Source organism: Chrysemys picta, chromosome 8 (assembly GCF_011386835.1).
Source record: "Chrysemys picta bellii isolate R12L10 chromosome 8, ASM1138683v2, whole genome shotgun sequence".
Lineage (NCBI taxonomy): Eukaryota > Metazoa > Chordata > Testudines > Emydidae > Chrysemys > Chrysemys picta.
In genome coordinates this window covers 38,133,371-38,157,869 of record NC_088798.1, presented here as the reverse complement: position 1 = coordinate 38,157,869, position 24,499 = coordinate 38,133,371, and the positions used below count along the sequence as shown (strand labels likewise).

Here is a 24,499-nt window from a genome sequence, read left to right as displayed (position 1 = left end):
AGAAGTCGGGCTTCTAACAGCCTAAAACAGCTGTTTGCTATAACTGTCTGGAAGCTGGCTTATGTTTCAAGAGTATGTTTGTTTCTGCGGCAAGTGAAGTTTGCAGCAGAACTTCAATGGACTATAAGGAGCTATTACGTGCTGGGACCACAAAGGAGGAACTAAACGTACCTATTCCATTAATGAGGGTAAGAGATGTTTACAGACAACAAACTGATTGCTTTCAATATACAAAAAGAGAATGCTCAGTCCCCAATGCTGCAAATACTTAATTGTAGGCACCTCAGGTCCCAGTGACTTCAAGGAACATTCTATTACGACCATAGATAATCCTTTAAAAATTGGTGTGGATTAGTAATGTCCAAATATTATACAGCTGCAGAGTCTGTTTTGAATAAAATTCTCAAATTAAGGATACTAATCCAGACTGTAATTTGTATAGCTATACACCATATGGTAGAATAAATTAACCAGCCTCCTCTCATAGTTGCTTTTGCCACTCATAAAGCAGGAAACAACTGTAAAAAAGTTAAGAAAACTATCAAACCAATACATGATAAGGCTATCAAAATTAACTGGAAAAAAGGGGGCATAAAATAAAGGGATATAATATTTCTTACAGATTTTGTATGGTTTGGGGGTGATTTTTTTTACTGCAATAGTTATACCAGTACAACCTCTAGTTTGAATGCAGTTATACTAGTGTAAATGTGCTTCCATTGGTTTAGTTTATTCTGCTTCCTAGGAATAAATTATGTCGTTATAAGCACATTTACACCAATATAGCTGCATCCACATTAGGAACACTGTGTGCAGACAAGGTCTTACTGTGTAGATACAAGGGATAATTTTGATAGTGTGCATTTTCAGTTGCTGTGAAAGCTCCAAGATAGAGCCCTGCACGGATACAAAAATTGTATCCGCATCTGATCCATGATACGCAAAAATAATCCATGGATATCTGCAGATTTGCAGGGCTTTAGAAATAAAATTTGGATCAGCATCCGTCCATGATCTTCAGATATCTGCTTTGTATCTGCGGATTTGCAGGGCTCTCCTCTGAGAAAATTAAATTAAAATAAATGAATAATAACATCAGAGAGTAAAGAGTTAAAAAACTAAAATAACGAGAAATACCAACTTTATCTGATGATCACTCGCTCTTTAATAAGCAACAGAGGGTCCTGTGGCACCTTTGAGACTAACAGAAGTATTGGGAGCATAAGCTTTCGTGGGTAAGAACCTCACTTCTTCAGATGCAAGGACTTGCATCTGAAGAAGTGAGGTTCTTACCCACGAAAGCTTATGCTCCCAATACTTCTGTTAGTCTCAAAGGTGCCACAGGACCCTCTGTTGCTTTTTACAGATTCAGAGTAACACGGCTACCCCTCTGAAACTTCGCTCTTTAATGTTTATTATGAAATTTAAAACGGAAATTCCCTTTTATAGTCATATTTCAATCTGATATTTTTCTACCTATTAAGTAACCTCTAAAATCCCTATAACTGAAAGATCAAAGAAAAACCGTCATCCTCTCCGGTCCCCCACATTTGTTGAGTTTGTGCATTAACGGCATCTTTTGCGGTGCTTCAATCAATGCAAACATCACTGATGAAGACTGAGTGCTGTAGTAGTCAGTGTCATTCCGCAGCCCCTGGTTTGTGTATCTTTCCTGCAGGGGAGTGGGAAAGACAATCATTTCCAATATCCAGGGAAAGCCAGGTGTAGCAACACGAAACAGTATGGGCGTGGGGACTCTGCATAGGTGAACTTAAGGCGCTGTGAATTCACGTGGGTGAAACGGGCCCGTTTGAAGCTTCCACGATTCCTTGCTCCGCCCTGTGCTGTGCGGTACGAGTCTCCCCGAAGTCCCTTCCCCAGCAGTTTCACCTTTGGGGGACGCCCGCTTGCCCCCCAGCCACGCGCTCGCCGCCCCGAGTCACAAAGCTCCGCCGCGCCCGAACAAATTGATGCCCCAAGACCTTGCCGCTCCCTACACCACCGACTGGCTTTGGGAGTGGGCTAGTCCTCTACCCCCTGATTGGCTGCTGGGTCTGAAGCTGTCTTCTGATTGGTTGACGGGTGGGAGGTGTGGGGGGCGTTGTAGGGGCTCCCTCTCTTTCCTGTTTAAGATGGCGGCAGTGAGGGCGCTGAGGAGCTGCTCGCGGACTGCGGGGCGCCTGGTAAGGGGGGCGGGGCGCCTTGGAGCTTATGAGGGGCCAGGCAACGCGTGCACCCCCGCCTTCTCGGGTGCGCGGGCCCGCCGGGGAGCCGCTGCCTCTGGCACCTCCTGCCCCTCCTGAGCAGGGGAGAGAAGAAGGTCCCTAGTGGAGAGACCCCCGCCCCAGACACCTCCACTTGCCCCGTAACCCCCCTTTGGACCCGTCCCCATCCCGGTCACCCCTGTGCGAGCCTCTCCCGCAGGCCATAGTCCCCTGTCCCAGATACCTCAGACCCGCTGCCCCAGACATCGCAGTGCAGACCTGCCCCTTCCCACAGCCCCATCCCAGGCACCCCAGTATGGACCCCTCCCGGAGGCTATTGCCTCCTGTCTCAGACACTCTAACCCTCCTCCCAGACACCTCAGTGCAGACCCGGCCCTGACAGCCCAGATCTCCCCTGTCCCAGATACCCATGTGGACCCATCCCTGTGCCATAGCTCCCGTCCAAGAATCCCCTGTGCTGACTTGTCCCTTGCCATAGCTGACACCCCAGTGGTCCCCATGCCAGAGCCTCCCAGCTTAGACACCCCAATGTGGACCCCTCCCCACCCCATAACCCACCAGCCCAGACATCCCAATGCAGATATTTCCCTACTGTTTCATATCTCTTCAATATGCAGACATCTCTACAAGGAAATCCACATCTCAAATACACATTTTCATAAGCCAGTTATACCCTTTTTTTAGGTAAGCCTCACAATTATCTGTCCCATTGCATCACCTATATATCCCACACAGATGGCAACTCCCTTCATATACAAATACATCCCTATATAGGCTATATATGGTCCTTGTGTATGTGTCTTTGCATCACAACCATGTTGTATGTGTAGCTCCAAAGAGCTGGCATAAGCAGCCTCTTGACTTGCTGGGAGGGGTTCAAACAGTCTGCTTTTAATAAAACTTGTAATCTCGTCAATTAAAAATGTTTTTGCAAAATGATGCTCAGTATTTGCAACTGTCTATATTGAAACCTTTATTGAAGCATGTTGGTGTAGGAGTATATGATTGCTGTTGTCGTGTGGAACTTCACAAAAATGAAAATATCTCATGAGCTTTTCCAAGTGAAAAACCATTTAAAATGAACATATATCCTGCTTTGTGAGAGAAGTGGATATTTTTTGTCCCCACAGCATCTTATCAGCTATAAACAATTATATCCAGTTCCATCTAGTCACAGACCTACCAAGTTTTCCCTCTTATTTAGTATCAGGGGGTAGCCGTGTTAGTCTGTATCCACAAAAACAACAAGGAGTCCAGTGGCACCTTAAAGACTAACAGATTATCTGTAACTTTCACTCCATGCATCTGAAGAAGTGAGGTTTTTTACCCACGAAAGCTTATGCCCAAATAAATCTGTTACTCTTATTTAGGATTCACTTAATAATACTGTAGTGAAGGATTTTTGTGACAATTGTCTAAACAGTTTAGCAATCAACCATTTTTTAGACAACATTCAACTCACTGTAATTGTCAAAGCATTTTGAAAACTCCCGCTTCTTGTTTCTGCGTTGTCTTGTTAGTCGTCTATCTAATCAGGATGCCTGCTTTTCATATCCAGAGGAAAACTATGTTAAGGTAAAAATGGTTCTTTTGTCTATTTGCATCAGTGAGTTATCTGGTCTGTAATTTAGCATTGTCTGTTTAGATTGGATACCTAACTGCATGCATTTTCTCTTATTCTTGGAAGACATTCCATTTCTCTTCCTGAAAACATCCACTGCAAAGAGTCATGAGGGTTGTCAGGATTCAGTAAATATATTTTTGCCTGTAACTTATGTTGAGGTTTCATGATAAAATAATCATAACATTGTGATACAATTTTTATTTTACTGATTTCTATGAAGGCAGCTGGGCACTTTCAAATATAGAAAATGTATGCAAAACAAAATTTAAACAAATATTAAAAAAAAAAAATACCCTGAAGTTCAGTTATGTTCTAGTTCTGAGAGACTGCCGAGACAAGTGAGTTCACAAGGTAGGCATCCTTCACTGAAAGGCCTCTTAGACTTGTCACACTGTGTTCAGACTGGGTTTTGAGATTGAGTGATTTGCAGTTTAATTTAACTGGTCCCATAACTTTAATTCAGGTCTGTAAAGATCAACACCTTGCATTGTACCTGCAAACTAACAGTCAATGCAAAGATATGAGCACATGTGTTGTTTCAGCTGCCCCACTTAGGAAGAAAGCAGTGGTATTCTCCACTAACTGAAGCTTCCACATGGATTTAAGTAGTAGCTTTAAGTAGAGTATATAATGGTAATCAAGCCTGAAGGGAATATGGCATCAACTGCTGTTGTGAAGCTAGCAGTGTAGTCTCCTGGACAGCTGTAGATTGAGAAAGCACAAGGGCCTCTTTTACCTATCTAGAAATCCAGGAGCAAAATTGGGCCAGCAGAACCATTCTGGAAATAAGTTTAACATTTGCATGGGAAGACTGTGGTATTACTATAATTGTCAGACAATGGCAGTGTCTGACAATGGCAGTGTCTGACAATGGGTATATCTTCACTGTGCAGTCAACTTGGGCTCTTACCCAGATTTTAGTGCACACCCCATTATCTCCATAGAAAAACTTGTCACCCAGGTTTGGAGGTACTTCACATCCAGGCTAGTTTACATGGCTGAGGGTATAGATTAGAATCTGCTGCTTTCACTTGGGCAGAAACCAGCCCGCTTTACAGTGAGGGTCCAGGTAAAATCACTTGAGTGCTGGTAGTCCTCTAATACCCTTCCTATAGTGCCCCTCAAAGGACAGAAAAGTTCTCCAACAATTGACTGGGAAAGAATCTTAGTGTCTCAGCACAAAGAACCATGGGATATGTTCCCAAGTACACACAAGCGAGTGCAGAAACAGAGAGGACACAATAACATTGGTATGACTTTACTATGGAAACATTCAAACCCAGTCTAGGCTAACGCTGGTGTTCAGATCTGGGTGCCAATCAACCAGTTTAAATAGACCAGTAAAGACATATCCTGGGTGTCAAGCACTTGTTTTCATAAATGTTTTCTGGCTTTAGCTAGCCTACAAAGCTTGTTTCGACTCAGTTTCTAACTAAGGCCCAATCCTACAAAGATCAGTGTATGTGTTTAATATTCTTATATTTGTTGGATTATTTAAATGGTACTCCTAGTATAGGATTAAAAGAGTGATTCTCTTATTTCATGTCATAATAACAAATTATTTTGTAATTTGTTCAATGAAACAATAAATATTGCTATAATGATATTACGCAGTGAAATTACCAGCATCTTTAGTCCATGGATTTGAGCTGTTAAGAAAGTAACACCTTATTGTATAAAGAGACTACATGCTGGATGATTCATTTAATATGTTAACTGTTAACTCACCAAGTTTTTTCGTAAAGAATGTGTAGTATTAAAAATCAAAGACATATTTCATTTAAAACACTGCATTAGTTTTTAATTATTCCTAAAAATGTCAACTCAAGACAGGACTGAAAATCTTCTGTACCAAAACCAGTCTGTTTTTTTGGCAGTGACAGTACTAATTTACTATCTTCAGTGGTTACCTAATGTTAAAATCAAATGGAATGCATTCATGAAACTTCAGATTTAGTGATAGTTCAGAGGTTGCTGCTTGTGATCATCTATTCAGGTAAATATTGAGCATTTTCCAGTTAGGGGCTTTATAAGGGAATAGAATTGTATTTTATGTTCTGAATTAATAAGCCTTATTGAGCAAACAATATAGCCATGATCTCAAGCGAGGAGATGTAAACATATAACAAACAAAAAATCCAAAAAATCAGGGCAGAAAAGTCATTCACACTTTACTGGAACATAATCTAACTTGCCATAAACTTTAAATGTTTTCATGAAACAAGAGCTACTGTCGTTTAATGTTATTTTGCTGAATTTTTGTCATGGAAATAGGCAGGAAGGGATATTCATAGGGGGAATTAGAAAAAATACTCATTCTAGCTCAACAGAGATTGTCTCAATAACAAGTAGCTGAAAGGTAGCTGAAAATGACATTGGAATGTTGTTAGAGTTAGCCTGTGCAGTGTAAATATTGTTCCTGGGAAAAAAGGAAACAGTTATGGGTATTTACATATCAGATCAAATTATATATACTAATATGCATAAGAAATACATGAACAGTACCTAAAATTCAATATAGCATAGTATTCTGGATTATCTTTCTTATGAAAGGTGTCACATAAAACCAATCCTTTCCTAGTTTATGGGAGAAGTTTAATATTCTTTGTCTATAGGAAGTTAATATGCTTTTCTATTTGTCTGAACTAAGAAAGGGGGAAAAATTAAGTTAAAACACATAATTGCAAACTTTCCCATGCAGGTATCCTGTTTTCTGGATCCTCTAAGAAGATAATTTCTAAATTTTACAGTCTGAGCCACTTGAGGTACATTGTAGCACCTGAGTTTTGTTTTTTAGTAGCAAATCTCAGCAGTTAATTTATTTAAAGTTATTTTTGTTAGCTTTAGTGATCATTTTTAGACAACATAAAACCAGAATAAAATTTAAATAAACATGTTTCATGCTAAAGTATCAGAGGGGTAGCCATGTTAGTCTGGATCTGTAAATAGCAACAAAGAGTCCTGTGGCACCTTATAGATTAACAGATGTTTTGGAGCATAAGCTTTCGTGGGTGAATACCCACTTTGTCAGATGCATGAGACCCACGAAAGCTTATGCTCCAATACATGCTAAAGTAGTAAACTGGTTTCTGTTTCTAAGGGCTTGGTTTAACTGCCATTGAGGTTAATGATAAAACATCCATTAACTTCAGTGGGAACACTCTTGGCCTGTAGGCATTTATCCAGAATTACTGCTTCTGTGACTATACAATGCCTCTATATCAAAGAACTTTTCAAACTATTGTATTCACTCCTGAATTAGGTTTCTGGACTGTATATAATTTCAGATCTAAAGAAAACATGCAAATTATACCCAATACTAAAATAATTTAATAAAGCTGATGTTAAAGAATAATTACCTGAAGGTATATGCCAATTCTAGATTATTTTAAATGGGACTGGAAAGGCAGTTGTTTGTGCCCTAGAATCTCAATTACATTCTAATTAGCACCTCAGATCAACCTGTGATTACTATAAAGTCAAAGGAAAATGTACAGATTTTTTTCCTCACATTAAAAGTTCTTTCCAACATGCATTTTGCATATGAATATTTTAAATGGCTGTACTTGTGTTTAGTGTGTGTATGTAATCTTTGTAAAACATATGCCAGTTGCTTAGAAACAATAACGGCTATATATTTGATGCCAAATCTTGTCATGATTTTTATTAACTAGTGATGACAAAATGCTTGATGTTTTGATGTTTTTGAACTCCCAAGTGTTATATTAGTAAAACTATATAAGTACATATGACAAATAAAGACTGTGCTAATTTAGAATCTGTATACATTATAGAATGTTTTCAATTGTAATTTAAGACCCCACCTTTTTAATACTTGAGATTTTTTCCCCTCCAGATCTGTGTTCACCATATTAGATCGTGTGGCAGTGTTCGCTTTATAAAGTCCAAATACATGAGCATATTTGACAAATCTGCATTCAAGTTTAGTCATCAACACAGATTGTTCAGAACATCTGCTAGTAAGTTTTTTTTATATTTAAGTAATTTATTTTACATTCCCATTATGTCAGTAGTCTGTGATTTGTGTCTAATTACTAGTACATAATCTAGTATATTTGGTGTATTAACATTTTTCTAGCTGGTATTTTAGATTTAATATTTAACTTGCTATTTTTGTCCGATTATCTGTTTCAAGTTTCAAATGGCCAAATTGTCCAGTTTAAGCTCTCTGATATTGGAGAAGGAATTACAGAGGTGACTGTGAAAGAATGGTAAGTTTAATTTTGTTACTAACATACTCAGAAATTAAAAATGCTTTAATGTCTACATTAATTATCAATAGATTGTGAATAACCTTTTTGTGTTACCTGTGTAGGCTTTTTTTAATTATGTTTGCCACATTTTGAAGACCCATGCCCTGTATAATCTGAGTTTAATATTCTATTGTTCTACCTCATCATGGACTGCTTTGGGGAAGAGTCCATAATTTAATTACAGCTAAAGGTAGCACTCTCTCTTCCCTCCACAATGACTAGTTTGGGGGTGCAGGAGGTTTAAGTTTGGACCACATGTGGTAGGCTGAATTTTGGAACAGAGCTTCTGGTTAGGAAAACCCCAGTTAGGCCCATAATTCCTTTTAAAATGGAAGAACCTAGCACAGAAATCATTCCCAAAACCTCAATGGTAAATTGATTTAATAGAATTGAGACTCCACTAAGGGGAAAGCAGCCATGGAATGTTTTTTGCTCTGTGTCAGCTGGAGGTAGACTCTCCAACTGTAGAGCTTCCCTGTCACATATTCATGTTGTCAGGGTCAGACCAACCTGTGCTATTCATTAACTGAACGTGAGGCTTTTAGTTGAAAATAGTTTGTATCCTGTCAAGAGAACACTAATATTTGTAGTAAAACGATAGAACAAATGTATTGTGGGGAAGAATCCCAAGTCATGGTAACATTTTGCATATCAAAGATAGTTCTCCTGTCTATAGGCTGGCAAGAGGTATACAACAGAATACATTCACATTTTAAACAACACATCATATTATACTGTTATTCATAATTGAGTTTATTAAAAGAATACATTGAGCCAGTATGATTTTACTCTCATGTGCTATGTAAGCCTATCTTTTCCCCCCCCATAGGTATGTAAAAGAAGGTGATAGTGTGTCTCAGTTTGATAGCATCTGTGAAGTACAAAGTGATAAAGCTTCTGTCACTATCACTAGTCGTTATGATGGCATCATTAGAAAACTCCATTATAATCTAGATGAAATTGCTTATGTTGGAAAACCATTAGTGGACATAGAAACTGATGCTCTGAAAGGTATTGTAAACACTTTTCCTCTTGCATATTAATTTATTTTTGTTGTCAAAACCATCCAGGTATTCAGGGGAATTCAAGGTTAAGATTACATTTTTTGCAGAAAATGAATTTAATTAAAATCTATACAATTTAACTTCTGTTTATAAGAAACTACACCATGGGTGAGGAACCTACAGCCCGTGAGCCAGATCTGGCCCCTTGCTCATTTTCATCCAGCCCATGGACCACACACGTTCAGCTCACCCGCTGGGAGGGGTGGGGATGCACGGAGGCTCAGGGCTTCCCACCCACAGGGCTGGTGCCGATGGACTGGAGCTGCAAGTGCTGGCTCTCCCTGCCGTGGGGGGTGGGGGGGGGGAGAGGGAGGGGAAAGCTCTGAGTCTTGGTGCCCTCCTCTCTCCCCCTTCTCACCTCCCCCCACCCCCCCGGGCGGGACTGAAACCATGAGCACCAGCTTGCCCTGCTGCAGGGGGGGCAGAAGCCCCTAGCCTCCGTGCCCCCCGGGCAGGGGAGTTGAACATGTGTGGCCCACCATTGATTTTTTTGGCTGGATCAGTGGCCCCTGACACAAAAAAGGTTCCCCACCCCTGAACTACATAAAGTAGAACAGTGGTGTATGCATTTAAATATTATCAACATTCTTTTTACTTTTTTTTATACCCAAAAAAAAAATAGAAGAAAATCCAAAGTTGTTGGTGGTAGAGTTTGAAATTTTCAAGTCAGACAATTCAAAATCATGGTTCCCACAAAAATCGTAACAGCTCCATTCTACATAGAGGCATGCAATTTTATATCCTATACAATAAACAATATTGCATCTGCACAAGGGGATGTATTACTCTGGGAATCAAAACTTTAAGTTTCAACTAGTTTGTGCTTTTAAAATCAGCCACAACACTGCAATGATATACTGGCAGTTTTGCATTCTTGTACATATCTAGCCCAAGAGATAGAGTCAGGAGTTGGGGTGCATGGCAAATGACCCTAATTCTCTCCTGAAGATTAGGGATGAAACTCCCATGAAGTCTGTGGGAGTTTTGCCATTGGCTTCACTGGAGCAAGGATTTCAATCTAGGGGTTTTGCCTCTGTATATCCTGCTTATGTACAAAAACAACAAGGAGTCTGGTGGCACCTTAAAGACTAACAGATTTATTTGGGCATAAGCTTTCGTGAGTAAAAACCTCACTTCTTCGGATGCATAGAGTGAAAGTTACAGATGCAGGCATTATATACTAACACATGGAGAGCCGGGAGTTACTTCGCAAGTGGAGAACCAGTGTTGACAGGGCCAATTCAATCAGGGTGGATGTAGTCCACTCCCAATAATAGATGAGGAGGTGTCAGTTCCAGGAGAGGCAAAGCTGCTTCTGTAGTGAACCAGCCACTCCCAGGCCCTATTCAAGCCCAGATTAATGGTGTTGAATTTGCAAATTAATTTTAGTTCTGCTGTTTCTCTTTGAAGTCTGTTTCTGAAGTTTTTTTGTTCAATGATAGTGACTTTTAAATCTGTAGTAGAATGACCAGGAAGATTGAAGTGTTCACCTTCTGGCTTTTGTATGTTACCATTCCTGATGTCCAATTTGTGTCCATTCAGTCTTTTACGTAGGGATGTCCGGTTTGGCCAATGTACATGGCAGAGGGGCATTGCTGGCACATGATGGCATATATAACATTAGTAGATGTGCAGTTGAATGAGTCCTTGATGGTCTGGCTGATGTGGTTGGGTCCTCAGATGGTGTTGCTAGAGTAGATATGGGGACAGAGTAGGCAACGAGGTTTCCTATAGGGATTGGTTCCTGTGTTGGTGTTTCTGTGCTGTGGTGTGTAATTGCTGGTGAGTATTTGCTTCAGGTTGGGGGTTGTCTGTAAGTGAGGACTGGCCTGCCTCCCAAGGTCTCTGAGAGTAAGGGATCGTTTTTCAGGATAGGTTGTAGATCGTTAATAATGCACTGGAGAGGTTTTAGCTGGGGGCTGTATGTGATGGCCAGTGGTGTTCTGTTATTTTCATTGTTGGGCCAGTCCTGTACTAGGTGATTTCTGGGTACCTGTCTTGCTCTGTCAATCTGTTTCCTCACTTCCCCAGGTGGATATTGTAGTTTTAAGAATGCTTGATAAAGATTTTGTAGGTGTTTGTCTCTGTCTGAGGGATTGGAGCAAATTCGGTTGTATCTTAGGGCTTGGCTGTACTCAATGGATCGTGTGATGTGTCCTGGATGTAAACTGGAGGCATGTAGGTAAGTACAGCGGTCAGTAGGTTTCCGGTATAGGGTTGTGTTTATGTGACCATCACTTATTTGCACTGTAGTGTCCAGGAAGTGGATCTCTTGTGTGGACTGGTCCAGGCTGAGGTTGATGGTGGGGTGGAAATTGTTGAAATCCAGGTGGAATTCTTCAATGGCCTCCTTTCCGTGGGTCCATATAATGAAGATGTCATCAATGTAGCGCAAGTAGAGGAGGGGCGTTGGGGATAAGACTAATATTTTCTTTGGGGCAAAAAGATAGATTTGTGTTAGTTCAAGAAAAATTGATGATTTTCTTTTTGCTCTGTGATCTCTAGGAGGGGCTAAAGTTTTCTTTTATTCAGCTATCTATTAAAAATATCCCTATATTAGCTTATTTTTTAATAACAGAGAAGGGGTTGCATTTCCATTGGGTAGCTGTATATTGAAAAAGAAGCCTTCAGTTCCATGATGAACTCACTAAAAATAAATTAATGGTCCAGTTTTGCATAATATCTTTGTATTTGGTACCAATCTAGCTATGGTTTGTGGGAAGGAGAATAAAATTAAGTATTGGTTATCTTAGGGGTCCACCAGATGTCTTGTTGAATAATTATATTATACTTGTAACGGTGAAATGTTTTTAAGAACCTAGATGAATTACTAGTCTAAGTCCTACTGACATTCAGAGTCACTGAGATGTTTTTTAAAATGTTACCTTAAATCTCTAAAGTGATAATCTCAAGTGAAACCACAATAATGAAACATACCTGTGAAAAGGATAATAAAATCTATTTTATGTAAATTTATGATAATCCAAATTCTATAATTTGGGTTATGTACAATATGATGGTAAATTTGCAACTGTTACTTGTTTTCTTTTCATGTGATGGCAAATGCCACAAATCACACAGTAGCAAAGTATACACTCTCCCCAGACTTCCGGCTTGCAAAGGTATTGGAGAGAATTACAATAACTTCTGAGCACTGCAATATATCAGAGAAATGTAAACAACTGCAGCTCTAAACTTCAACACTGGGGACAGTTTCAATTGTTGGAACTTTTGTTACCCGTCAGAACACTCACACTTCTGAGCTATCTTTTATTGTAGGGAGTAAAATGCAAGGGACTAACTAGAATTTCAAATAAAATAATGACTGTTTAGTAATTTATTTAAATATCACATAGATGTCTTAAATCTTTATTTGCAAATAAGCTTTTTTAACTTGACGTGGCATTAATCACTTTAATAATACCTAACACTGTTGTGTATTTTTCTGATCCACTTCTAAATGAATGTATTAACATTAATTACATTTAAATTACTTCAGGTAAAGTGAAATACCCTAGTAGCAGTATTATGGCCAAAAGAAAAAAAACCTATATATGTTTAAACACAGTTTTATCTCCATAATCATTTAGTTTTTTACACTAGAGTGGGATTTTTTTACTGTTCATACAGTCAATTAGAGATTAGAAAATTCATAATTTCTTGAGGTCAATTCTCTTCCTGAGTGTGTTTTTAAAAAATGACAAAGCTGCTTGATTTGATCTAGTGATTGTTTTTAAAAAGTCCCAAAATGGACAGTTTCTTATAAGGTTTCCTATGATGTTTTGGGGTCCATCCAGACCAGTAAGGAGTTTTGTCATTGCCTGCCTTGTAACCTGGGGGGCCTTTGTGCTGTGCAGCTATGGGTTCAATTCCCTGACACCAGTAGTCTACCCACAAGCATAAGATCTTACCTTGGCTCTCACCAGTGTAGTTATTCTTTGCAGAGAAGATACCAACTTCCCTCCAGGTTCCAAGTCTCCCCAAATAAATCCTCCCTGAGTTCTGAATTACCAGATACTTGGTCTGTTCCCTTCTGGTTCATCAACCCTGAAGTCATGAAGACATTCTTTCAGTTAGCTCACTATGGCATACACACTCCACACAGTTTGCACACTGGGCACCTGCTTGGGATGAAAATAAACAAAGTTTATTCAATAGAAAAACCATAGATTCAAAGATGGAATAGTAAGGAACAGCAAACATATATATGAGCTATACAGAAAACAAACATAAAGACACAACCTCAAGCTTTTCACTTTCATAGCAGATAAAACCCCTTTTCTAATAAGAGTTACTTGTTGCCTTAAACAGTTTCCCAGCCTACCTGTAGGAGGGATCGAGACAGTCCTTCAAATTCTGGATGATCTTCAGTACAAACTCCTTCCATTTTAAAAGGGGTGGCAGTTTTTTTCTTCAGTCATTACAGATATTCAAAGTGGAGAAAACTCTCTCCTTTCTTAGTTTCTGAAGACTGGGGTTTCTTTTCACTTTCAAGCTGTTCCCATTTGCTTTGATGATTCCTCATTGTTTACTCCTGGGCTGGACAAGGGCCTGGTGTATGCAGTGTAGTAGCCATGTCAGTCCCAGAGACAGGTCAAGGTGGGTGAGGTAATATCTTTTATTGGACCAACTTCTGTTGGTGAGAGAGACAAGCTTTCAAGCTACACAGAGCTCTTCCTCAGGTCTGAGAAACATCCTCAGAATGGCACAGCTAAATCATCTGCAAACACTTGGAAGGTGGTAAGGTGATAGGGAACAGCCAGCATGGATTTGTAAAGAACAAATCATGTCAAACCAATCTGATAGCTTTCTTTGATAGGATAACGAGTCTTGTGGATAAGACTGTGGATGTGATATACCTAGACTTTATTAAGGCATTTGATACGGTCTCGCATGATATTCTTATCGATAAACTAGGCAAATACAATTTAGATGGGGCTACTATAAGGTGGGTGCATAATTGGCTGGATAACCATACTCAGAGAGTTGTTATTAATAGTTCCCAATCTGCTGGAAAGGCATAACGAGTGGGGTTCCGCAGGGGTCTGTTTTGGGACCGGCTCTGTTCAATATTTTCATCAACGACTTAGATATTGGCATAGAAAGTACGCTTATTAAGTTTGTGGATGATACCAAATTGGGAGGGATTGCAACTGCTTTGGAGGACAGGGTCATAATTCAAAATGATCTGGACAAATTGGAGAAATGGTCTGAGTTAAACAGGATGAAGTTTAACAAAGACAAATGCAAAGTGCTCCACTTAGGAAGAAAAAATCAGTCTCACACATACAGAATGGGAAGAGACTGTCTAGGAAGGAGTACGGCAGAAAGGGATCTAGGGGTTATAGTGGACCACAAGCTAAATATGAGTCAACAGTGTGATGCTGTTGCAAAAAAAGCAAACATGATTCTGGGATGTATTAACAGGTGTGTTGTGAGCAAGACACGAGAAGTCATTCTTCCACTCTACTCTGCTCTGGTTAGGCCTCAGCTGGAGTATTGTGTCCAGTTCTGGGCACCGCATTACAAGAAAGATGTGGAGAAATTGGAAAGGGTCCAGAGAAGAGCAACAAGAATGTTTAAAGATCTTGAGAACATGGCCTATGAAGGAAGGCTGAAAGAATTGGGTTTGTTTAGTTTGGAAAAGAGAAGACTGAGAGGGGACATGATAGCAGTTTTCAGGTATCTAAAAGGGTGTCATAAGGAGGAGGGAGAAAACTTGTTCACCTTAGCCTCTAAGGATAGAACAAGAAGCAATGGGCTTAAACTGCAGCAAGGGAGGTCTAGGTTGGACATTAGGAAAAAGTTCCTAACTGTCAGGGTGGTTAAACACTGGAATAAATTGCCTAGGGAGGTTGTGGAATCTCCATCTCTGGAGATATTTAAGAGTAGGTTAGATAAATGTCTATCAGGGATGGTCTAGACAGTATTTGGTCCTGCCATGCGGGCAGGGGACTGGACTCGATGACCTCTCGACGTCCCTTCCAGTCCTAGAATCTGTGACTCTATGAATAAATACAAGATAAAACAGATCAAGATCTCTAGATAAAGACCATTCAAGGTGAAGGGACCATTCAAGATGAAGTGACTAGGTGCTTGAAACCAGTGTCTTGTGGTTGGGGAGATAGCCCCTCTCTTCCAGAGTGCTTCATCACCCTGTTGTGAGGTAATGCTGAAGTTGAACCTGAGTTACAATTACCGTTTATATCTATATCTGTATATCTGTCTATATGTGTGTGTATATATCTATATGTATATTTGTGTGTGTGTGTATATATATATATATTCATAACCATAACCTGTATACATATCTCTGTTTTAATCAAAACCACTTTGAGCAATGTAGTAAAGTTAAAGCAGTTTTTATATTATTTTCAGATGTAGCCTCAGAAGAGGATGTTGTTGAGACACCTGCTGTGTCTCATGAAGAACATACACACCAAGAGATAAAAGGCCACAAAACACTGGCAACCCCTGCTGTCCGTCGCCTTGCCATGGAAAACAATGTAGGATTGTATTCTATTGAAGCCAGCTCTGTTTTATATCCATTGCTTGTATATTAGTCTGACTGCATCTGGGAGGGCAATAAAACTCAAATGTTATTGAAAGCTGGTGGTGAATTGCCAGGGAACAACAATGAAAAAAGTTGTTGATAAATGGCTTGCTTCAAATGAATAGTGTTTCACTGTTGAAGCTGTGAACTGCTTGTATATAATATTTCTCCTATAAGAAAAAAGTACCTTTTAAATAATCATTATTCTGCCTTAATATATATATATAATTAAGGACACAGAGGGTCTTTCAGAAAGTTTAGATAGTGTTTGAGCAGATACTAAGTCACAAGAAGGTATTAACCTGAGGAATGTTACTCGAGTACCTGTAACATTTTTGTATTTATAATCCAATTACAACATATAATTTCTCTACTTGTGCTATATAGCAAAAGTTCTATAGTTTGTTATATACTTTTCAGATTAAACTGAGTGAAGTTGTTGGAACAGGGAAAGATAACCGCATCCTTAAAGAAGATATTCTCAATTATTTGGCCAAGCAGACGGGAGCTATTTTACCTCCATCACCAAAACCTGAAATTATCCCACCATTACCAAAATCGGAGACTGCACCAGCTGCTCCAAAGGACAAAGGAACTAAAATTCCTATACCCATTTCCAAGCCCATCGTGTTTGCAGGGAAAGATAAAACTGAGGCTGTGACAGGTAAAAACATAAATGCAATCATGAAGTAGCACTCATAGTTGATATAGCTTCTAAATAATTAGTCAGTGAATGATAACATTTAAATTGATTCTCCTATTCCCATTGACGGAGAGCCAGCTTTCATCTTGTAATCACACTAGTGTGGGGAGACAATGAGAATCAGGAAAGGTAAGTGTACTTCGCAGAAGGGAGGAGTTTGAAATAATTTTTCAAATGGTGGTCAGACAGGGTTGTCAGTGTTCTTCTCTGGCACTGTGTGGTTTCATCATGTTCTCTGCTAGTAGCATCGGGCTGTGACTTGCACCTGTTCATTTTAAATTCTGTTTTTTAACTGTGCATTATGAACATCTAAAAACATTTTGTGCAAAATTTTGGAAATAGGTACTCTGGAATTCTTCAAACGGTATTGCAAATACTATTCCTATAGAAATCATTATGTAATTTATTAGCAGGATCAATGAGTAGGATTGTTTATGTGTGATGTAATCAGTCTTGCCATGTAGAGCTCCCAATCTAAGATGGGCACAGATAAGACAAGATGCACTGGGAGAGCAAATTACATTTCTGTTTTCCTCAGTTACATAATATTTGGGCTAGAAAAGATGAAAAGACTGATGCAGCTTAACATTTGTGGGCCTTGCACACAAGGTTAGCCTGTAGGAATGATCTAGAGACAGATGCTAGGATACGGAAATAATTCCAAACATTTGGAGCAGCATAAATTCATTACTGAAGTTATCGGGTACCTGCTTCAGGTGTATAACGAGTCTCCCCATCAATATTTTCACACTCATGGTAAAATTCCGATTGTATACAAAGAGACAAGGTGGGTGAGGTAGTGTCTTTTATGGGACCAGCTTCCGTTGGTGAGAGAGACAAGCTTTTGAGTTACACGGAGCTACTCTTCTTCAGGTCTGGGAAAGGTACTCAGAGTGTCCAGTTGTATCCAGTGCTATTTTAGTAGCTCTTGGTGTAGTACTAAAGTAACTTGGTGCCCAAGCAAGAATGATCATAAGTGGATTCTATCCCAACTTTTGAAAGAAAGATTTATAGTTTTTCAAACAAAATTGACTAACTCTAAAGTTTCTAAAAGCTTTTTATTGGTAAAAGCACCCATTGAATATTTTTCAGGCTTTCACAAGGCAATGGTAAAGACCATGACTGCTGCATTGAAGATTCCTCACTTTGGTTATTGTGATGAGATTGACTTAACTCAGCTCGTTCAATTGAGAGAAGAATTGAAACCTCTAGCACAAGTTCGTGGAGTTAAACTCTCCTTTATGCCTTTCTTCATAAAGGTGAGTCATAGCTGCATTTCAGAACAGGATTCCTGATGGCATATACTGTTGACACCAAAGGACATAGTGGGGAGGAAGGAAAAACTTGCTTTTCTTCTGCATTTTTTCATTTGGTTTCAGCCAGCTTTTTTAATTGCCTTTTTATTTTATCCCTCTCATCATTACAATCAGCAACACACAAAAACCCTCTTTAGTTCTACAGTGAGAACTCTTCCTGCTTACAGTAACCCGTTCCCTTTGCCTATCTAGGTACTTGTATGGATCTCCAGAGTATTTCAAAATAGAAATTAGAGTAACCTAGACAAACACTTGATTGCATTCTGGATATTACGAGCTGCCTGAGGTACACTCATCCTGCCCCTTCCTTTCTCCATTGGGTGATAAGAGTATTAAGAGAGGTCTTAGTGTTAATATTGTTTTTTTATGTTTAACAGGCAGCTTCTCTGGGATTATTGCATTATCCTATTCTTAATGCGTCTGTGGATGAAAACTGTCAAAATATCACATACAAGGTTTGTGCAATTTTATGAAAATACTCCTGTGCCAAAAAAGTAATGCTCCTCCAAGCATCTAATAATCAGGGCTCTTTTTCGGTACAAATAAATTAACTTTTTTTGAATGGAAAAGGGGGAAAACAATAGATCCCAAAGCAATTCTTAAGTACTGTGATGGAAAATGATCCATACACCACCACCTCTGTCTAATATCAAAATGGATTGAATGGAGAGGACTAGATTAATGCAATTGATGCTATTTATATAGCGCCTGCTAAGAAAGACATGCCACTGCTAGCCATATTAGCAACCTGCTCTCTTGCTCTTCTTTCTGACAAGGGGCCAAGCAGTCCCAAACCATAACCCATACAAATGTAGGGGGAGAAATGTTTTGTTACTGTGGCAATGGTGACACTGTTCTGTCTATCAACCCTGATGTCTTAAATAAGTCACCTTTCTACTTAAAAAAAATATGGGATTTTCTTGGTATGACAGAAAGCAGGAAGCTTGACATGCAACATAGAAAATATGGAGAGTTTGTGGTTAGGGCTATCCGGAATACACGTTTTGCATGGATTTATTTTGTGCTTGTGAACGGTACTGGGTTGATGGTCCTGAGGACTGAACTCCTGTATTTACAGAAATGATATAGCACGGGTGTCAGCAATGCAAGCTTCCCTTGAACTGTCTTACTCCACATCTCTGAGACTTACTCTTTCTGAATCACTTCAGAGGATGAAAGGGCAGTTCAGTCTCTGTTTCCTTTAAATTCATGGTCTCGCTGCTGAGACTGACAGCATGGGTGATAGTTTTTATTGTTACGATGTGTGCACAGATTTGTTAACAGTATAAAGAATTCATATTTCCAAGGGGATGTTGAACTCAGGAGCCTAAATTTCCTAGATTTAAACTCCCCCAAAACAGTTTGGAAGTTGCCTTTACTGTTCCAGAATTATATGGAGAATACCAAAGAGACTTGTCTTTAAAAAATTCAAATCTGCATAGAGTGTGGTTTATTCTGAACAGAAACTTCCTTAGTGGAAATACTGAAAACAATATTTTAGCACTTCAGTTTGTATAAAATAAAGCTAATTCATATTTCCTTTTTTTGCATTAACTTACATATAGCGTATGGTTGGTTAGTGAAACTTACTGTATTGTAACTGAATATATTGTAGGCTTCTCACAACATTGGAGTTGCTATGGACACAGAACAAGGCTTGATTGTCCCTAACGTGAAAAATGTTCAGGTCTGTAGCGTGTTTGAGATTGCTTCTGAATTAAATCGCCTTCTGACCTTGGGCTCTGCAGGCCAGTTGGGAACAAATGACCTCACTGGAGGAACATTCACTCTCTCCAATATTGGCACAGTGAGTTAAAAAAAAGTTTTTACATTCAAAAAATTGGTTAAAAAATAACTACTACCTGTTACATTGATAAATATGTAATCGTTAGAAAAAAGTATTTTCTATAACAAATATTACAGTACAGCATACAAGAAACATGCTGCTACTGCAATTGGGCACTCCTGGAATATTCTTGAGCTAATTTTCTTGGTTTCCCTTTTTAGATTGGTGGTACCTATGCCAAACCAGTGATACTACCTCCTGAAGTAGCTATTGGTGCTCTTGGAAAGATACAGGTATGTGTATGTTGATCTAACTACAAAGACACAGGTGTTTGTACTGTAGTAAGACCATGTTCAATTAAAACTTTGCATTTTGTCTACCTTCGATACAGTAGAATCTCATAGTTACGAACACCTTGGAAATGGAGGTTGTTCATAACTCTGAAATGTTCATACCTCTGAACAAAACTTTATGGTTGTTCTTTCAAAAGTTTAGAGCTGAACATTGACTTAATACAGCTTTGAAACTTTACTATGCAGAAGAAAAAATGCTGCTTTTAACTATCTTAATTTAAATGAAACAAGCACAGAACCAGTTTCCTTACATTTTTTAATAGTTTACATTTAACACAGTACTGAATTTTATTTGTTTCTGGGGGTTTTTGGGGTGGGGTGTTCATCTCTACTGCTGCCTGATTGCATACTTCTGGTTCCAAACGAGGTGTGTGGTACACTGGTCAGTTCGTAACTCTGGTGTTCGTAACTCTGAGGTACTACTGTACATTGTTCTTACTGAAAGCATTTTTTCTACAAGATGTGGAAGAAGGACACTATGTAAACTTTGTAAATGAAATCTTACAATGTTTTTATAAGACTTAAAAGGCTGAGCACAGACAAAAATTATAAACAAAAATCTTTTTGTCTACCAGAAGTCCATTATATTCACCTCATGATGTTTTTATTTAACTTGTTGGCTTCTAGGTATAAAAGAAAAAAATTAGATTATATTCTGATATTTGTAGGGGTTTTATAATACCATCTTTGTTCAGAAAGAATACTTGCAGGGTTTCAAACCAGGAGAAGACTTGAAACAAATTGCTTCTGATATTTAAGTTTTGTTACGTGATCCAGAGATTTAAATCTATCTAAGAACTTTGTACAGTCAGATAAATACATTTGGTAGTGTAGACAAGCAAAAAACCAAAACAGACCCTCCCCCTACATTTCTTAGTGGATAATACTTTTCATATATTTACCCTATGCCTTTTTGAGCTTTTAGGGAAGGTTTGGGAGGCATGTGTCACCTCAACACCAAAGGTTCAATCAACTTCTCTAGCGCAGTGGTCCCCAAACTTTTCAGAGTCATACTTCCCTTATCCCTGTCTGCGCCCCCTGGGGCCAGGAGTGGGACCGCAGCTCCCCTGAGGGGCTGAAGGGGACGCGGATGAGGGTAAGGGGGCCAAGGCTCAGGCTGCAGCTCAGGGCAGATCTGAGGCCAAGACCAGGGCTGGGTGCCATGGCCAGGAGCCAAGGCTGGGGGCAGGGCCAGAGCAGAGCGGGGAGTGGTGCTGGGTGGTGTTCCCTCCCTGCCCCATGTGGGGGCTGGTCCGGGCCCAGCCATGCCCCAAATGTTCCTTCATGCCCGTGTAGGGAGTGCGCCCCACAGTTTTGGGACCTCTGGTCTAGCAGGATAATTTGGAGTCAGGGAGGAATTAAGATAAATTCAACAGGGTTGCTTAGGAGTGGTACGTGGTAATTCTGTTTGAGACCCACTACATAAACAATTGGGGGGAAATCTGTATTCTCTTAATTGAAATACTACTCTATATTTACTCTAGCAATTGTTAAGACAAGAATCATGTTTGTATAGTTTCTTTCATCAGGTTCCTATTTTCTTCCCTTCTCTTCTTTCTAGGTTCTTCCCCGATTTAATGGTAATGGGGAAGTATTTAAAGCACAGATAATGAATGTGAGCTGGTCAGCTGATCATAGAATTATTGATGGAGCTACAATGGCCCGTTTTTCTAACTTGTGGAAATCCTATTTGGAGAACCCTGCTTCCATGCTGATAGATCTTAAATAAAGAACACTAATGCCAGAACACATCCTTAAACTTCGGAGGAATAAACTCGATCATTATAAAAGCTAGCTATGCTAGCATATGTCCGTTTTCTTATTATATAATTATATTATTTGGTTGAAAGGTCTCAAGAGCCTATGTCAGTCTATTGATAACCTGTTCCATTCTTTTCAATTAAAATGAGTAGTTCTGTAGTTTATTCTATGGGAGGCTGTCATACATAATAGGTCATGGTGTGACTTCTAAATGTGATGGGGGGGGGGAAGTATTTAGTGCCTGACTGTGATAATATGTGCTGACTGCCACTAAGCTGACATTACTGAAAGACAGATATCTACATGTCTGCAGTACTTTTAAACTGCTTATTCTGGATAGAAGGGAAGTTACGTCGCAATTATTCCTGGTTGAAAACGGGAATTTATTTTAACAAATCTAATGGAATATTTCCAAGTTCCTGAAAGAAATTATGCAGAAATAATGTTCAAATAAAATGTCTTTACGATTATCTTTAAAGATGTCCAGTGGACTTTTTATTGGTTTATGGTGCTAATGTTTCCTCTAGTCCTCTTATACATAGAAAGTTCTTAGCACAGGTACTCAGTATCAGGTGACAATGGAAGATGACAATATCCCCCAAAATTTACTTCCTGCACAGTTTCAGAATATTTACTTGTATCCAACAACTCTTTGTAATAACTCTGTAGAACTGTCTTGCAACACACTCTGGTAGGCTGAAAGTATGTAGGATTGTTTACATACTCTAAGACTTTTCTTCTGGGAAGCAACATCCTGCAAAAGGATGCCATGAATAGGTTTTCCATCACTAACCAAATAGCTGCTTACCACCATAGTTTATAATTACCATAACCTAGCAAACAGCTACTGTGCTCTAAAAGACTGTCGTCACCTTGCACATGACAGCTATTGTTTGTTCAGATACGAAGGTATAACAGATCAGTATTTGATATGAAATAGAATCTGTGTAAACAGCGCATAAGAATTAGATAAATCCTCTCTAAACTCATATGCAAGGCAGACAGTCAATAGGATTCAGGTTAGCACCCCCAGGACAAATAGCATATATGTTGTTTTAGGCTAAAACAATGGACAGTGGGAATGCTGGTTTGCAAATAAGATGCAAAGAAAAACCATTGTGCGCATACACTTTCCAGAGAACACTGAGTTGCAAAAACAATATAGGATCACTATAATGTAACCAAACAATTTGGGGAAGTCAAAAAGGACATTTCATAAGAGACTAATCTCCTCTCTGGAGGGTACATCTGGCTGAATACCTTTGTGGATAAGACCCTGTGGTGAGTAGATATAAGTAACCTGAAAGGTGTAACTGAGGGACCATGAGAAGGAAGGGAGGAAGATGCAAGACCTGATGTGCTAACTGCTTAAGGGGGCGAGGAAGAAACTCTCAAGCTGTGGGGAGAGGATATACACCAGAAATATAAGCTGCTACTCATGTTCCTATGCACAGTGGTTTCTATCTGTATTAGCTTTTGCAGTGTAAGACAAGATTCGTTTTAATCTGATTTTTCTATTAATAAAACTTATGACAAGCTTTGTGCTTTGGATCTTCTTATTTGGGAATTTCATGCTGACAATCCTGAACAGGAGAATAAATCTTCTTCCTATTCGAGATCACAAAGAAGGGGTGCTTGGAGTCTTGCTCTCGTGATACTTAGCAAAAGGACATGGACTAAACGCTATTCACCTATCATTTGTGTTGCTGTAAGGGCTGCAATCCAAATGATGCACGTGAAAACCTTATGACTATGGATGAAAACCAAATTGAAGGGCTGAAGGAATGAGACAACATGATAGGTGCCTTAGAAATACCTTAGATAGATTAAACTACTCTGCCAGCAAAGAGAGCCAGATTTCTATTTTTGTCTGTCAAATCCTTAACAAAATGGGCAGTCTATCTTCTGCAATCATCTCTACTTATCTGAGTAGTTAATTAAATCAGGAAGGAAATTGGGTATTTAAGAGAAGTTTTCAATAACTAAATCAGAAAAAAATCTTAGAGGATTGAAAAGTGAGTACAGTTGGTATCTATAAATGGATGTGGGGGGAACTAACAGGGATCAGGGGGTTAGTGATGGATTATGGAGCCTTTTACCTTCACATGGAACCAGTTCTAATCTGGCCCAGGTTGGTAGTGACAGGAAAGCATTGCCATTTGATGAGGATTTGACATAGTGGTTATGAATCCACTTTACAAAAACTGTCTTCACAAGCGGCACTCTTGGGCAATGTCATTGAGGACATAGTTTTACTGATTCTCTTTCAAGCAGTGAGCTGTGATTTCTGTCCTGTCCTTCTGTCCTGGCTCTCTTGGGATCCAATGTGCTGTGGGCAAGATGGGCAGAGCTGGGGACTGGGTGCACAATTCCCTTAAACCCATTGGGAATCAGTGCAGGGGTTAGACTTCACAGGAGGTCCCAGGGATGCCTGTGGTTGGGACTGTGCTTTCAGGGAGCTCAAGGAGGCGGGGCCCTGAGCTAGCGCAGAGACACAGAATCTCCAGAAGCCATGTCTGAGATGTGCTCAAATCTTGGAGGATCCATGAAGTTGTGGCCTGCTTCTTTTTTGGGGTAGAGAGACAAACCCCACTTACCTAAAAGTTCACCTTTAATATTTATCAGATGGAATTATCATGCAGAGAGGAGCCCAATCAAGTACTGCTTGGGTGGGAGTGTAGAAGGGGAGGGACAGCAGCATCTCCTATGTAAGTTCCCCTTTCTCCTGATCCTGTGGAAACCTCTGTGCAGGTGCTCTGAACTGTTGGGATTTCTGACTGAAAAGGGAGTGGAGCGGGAGACCACTCACCACAGCATCACATCTCTTTATTTCCACTGGG

General features: G+C 39.5%; 1 protein-coding gene across 15 annotated transcripts; it reads left to right on the top strand.

The window, feature by feature from the left end:
• Nucleotides 1-65: 65 nt before the first annotated feature.
• DBT (dihydrolipoamide branched chain transacylase E2) lies at nt 66-23,197 on the top strand. Of its 15 annotated transcripts, XM_042840629.2 has the most exons (14): nt 2,105-2,183; nt 3,746-3,800; nt 5,727-5,845; nt 6,551-6,614; nt 7,706-7,829; nt 8,006-8,081; nt 8,953-9,134; nt 15,566-15,693; nt 16,161-16,404; nt 17,536-17,702; nt 18,137-18,214; nt 19,375-19,566; nt 19,767-19,838; nt 21,460-23,197. In XM_042840629.2, the coding sequence occupies exons 5-14, from the start codon at nt 7,763-7,765 to the stop codon at nt 21,625-21,627; spliced, it is 1,374 nt and encodes a 457-aa protein (XP_042696563.1). In that variant the 5' UTR covers nt 2,105-2,183; nt 3,746-3,800; nt 5,727-5,845; nt 6,551-6,614; nt 7,706-7,762; the 3' UTR covers nt 21,628-23,197. The 15 variants fall into 15 exon arrangements, with proteins under 15 accessions (XP_005300956.1, XP_005300957.1, XP_065411697.1 ...); XM_042840631.2 differs by lacking the exon at nt 3,746-3,800 and having other exon boundaries at nt 2,095-2,183; XM_005300901.5 differs by lacking the exon at nt 6,551-6,614.
• Nucleotides 23,198-24,499: the final 1,302 nt, after the last annotated feature.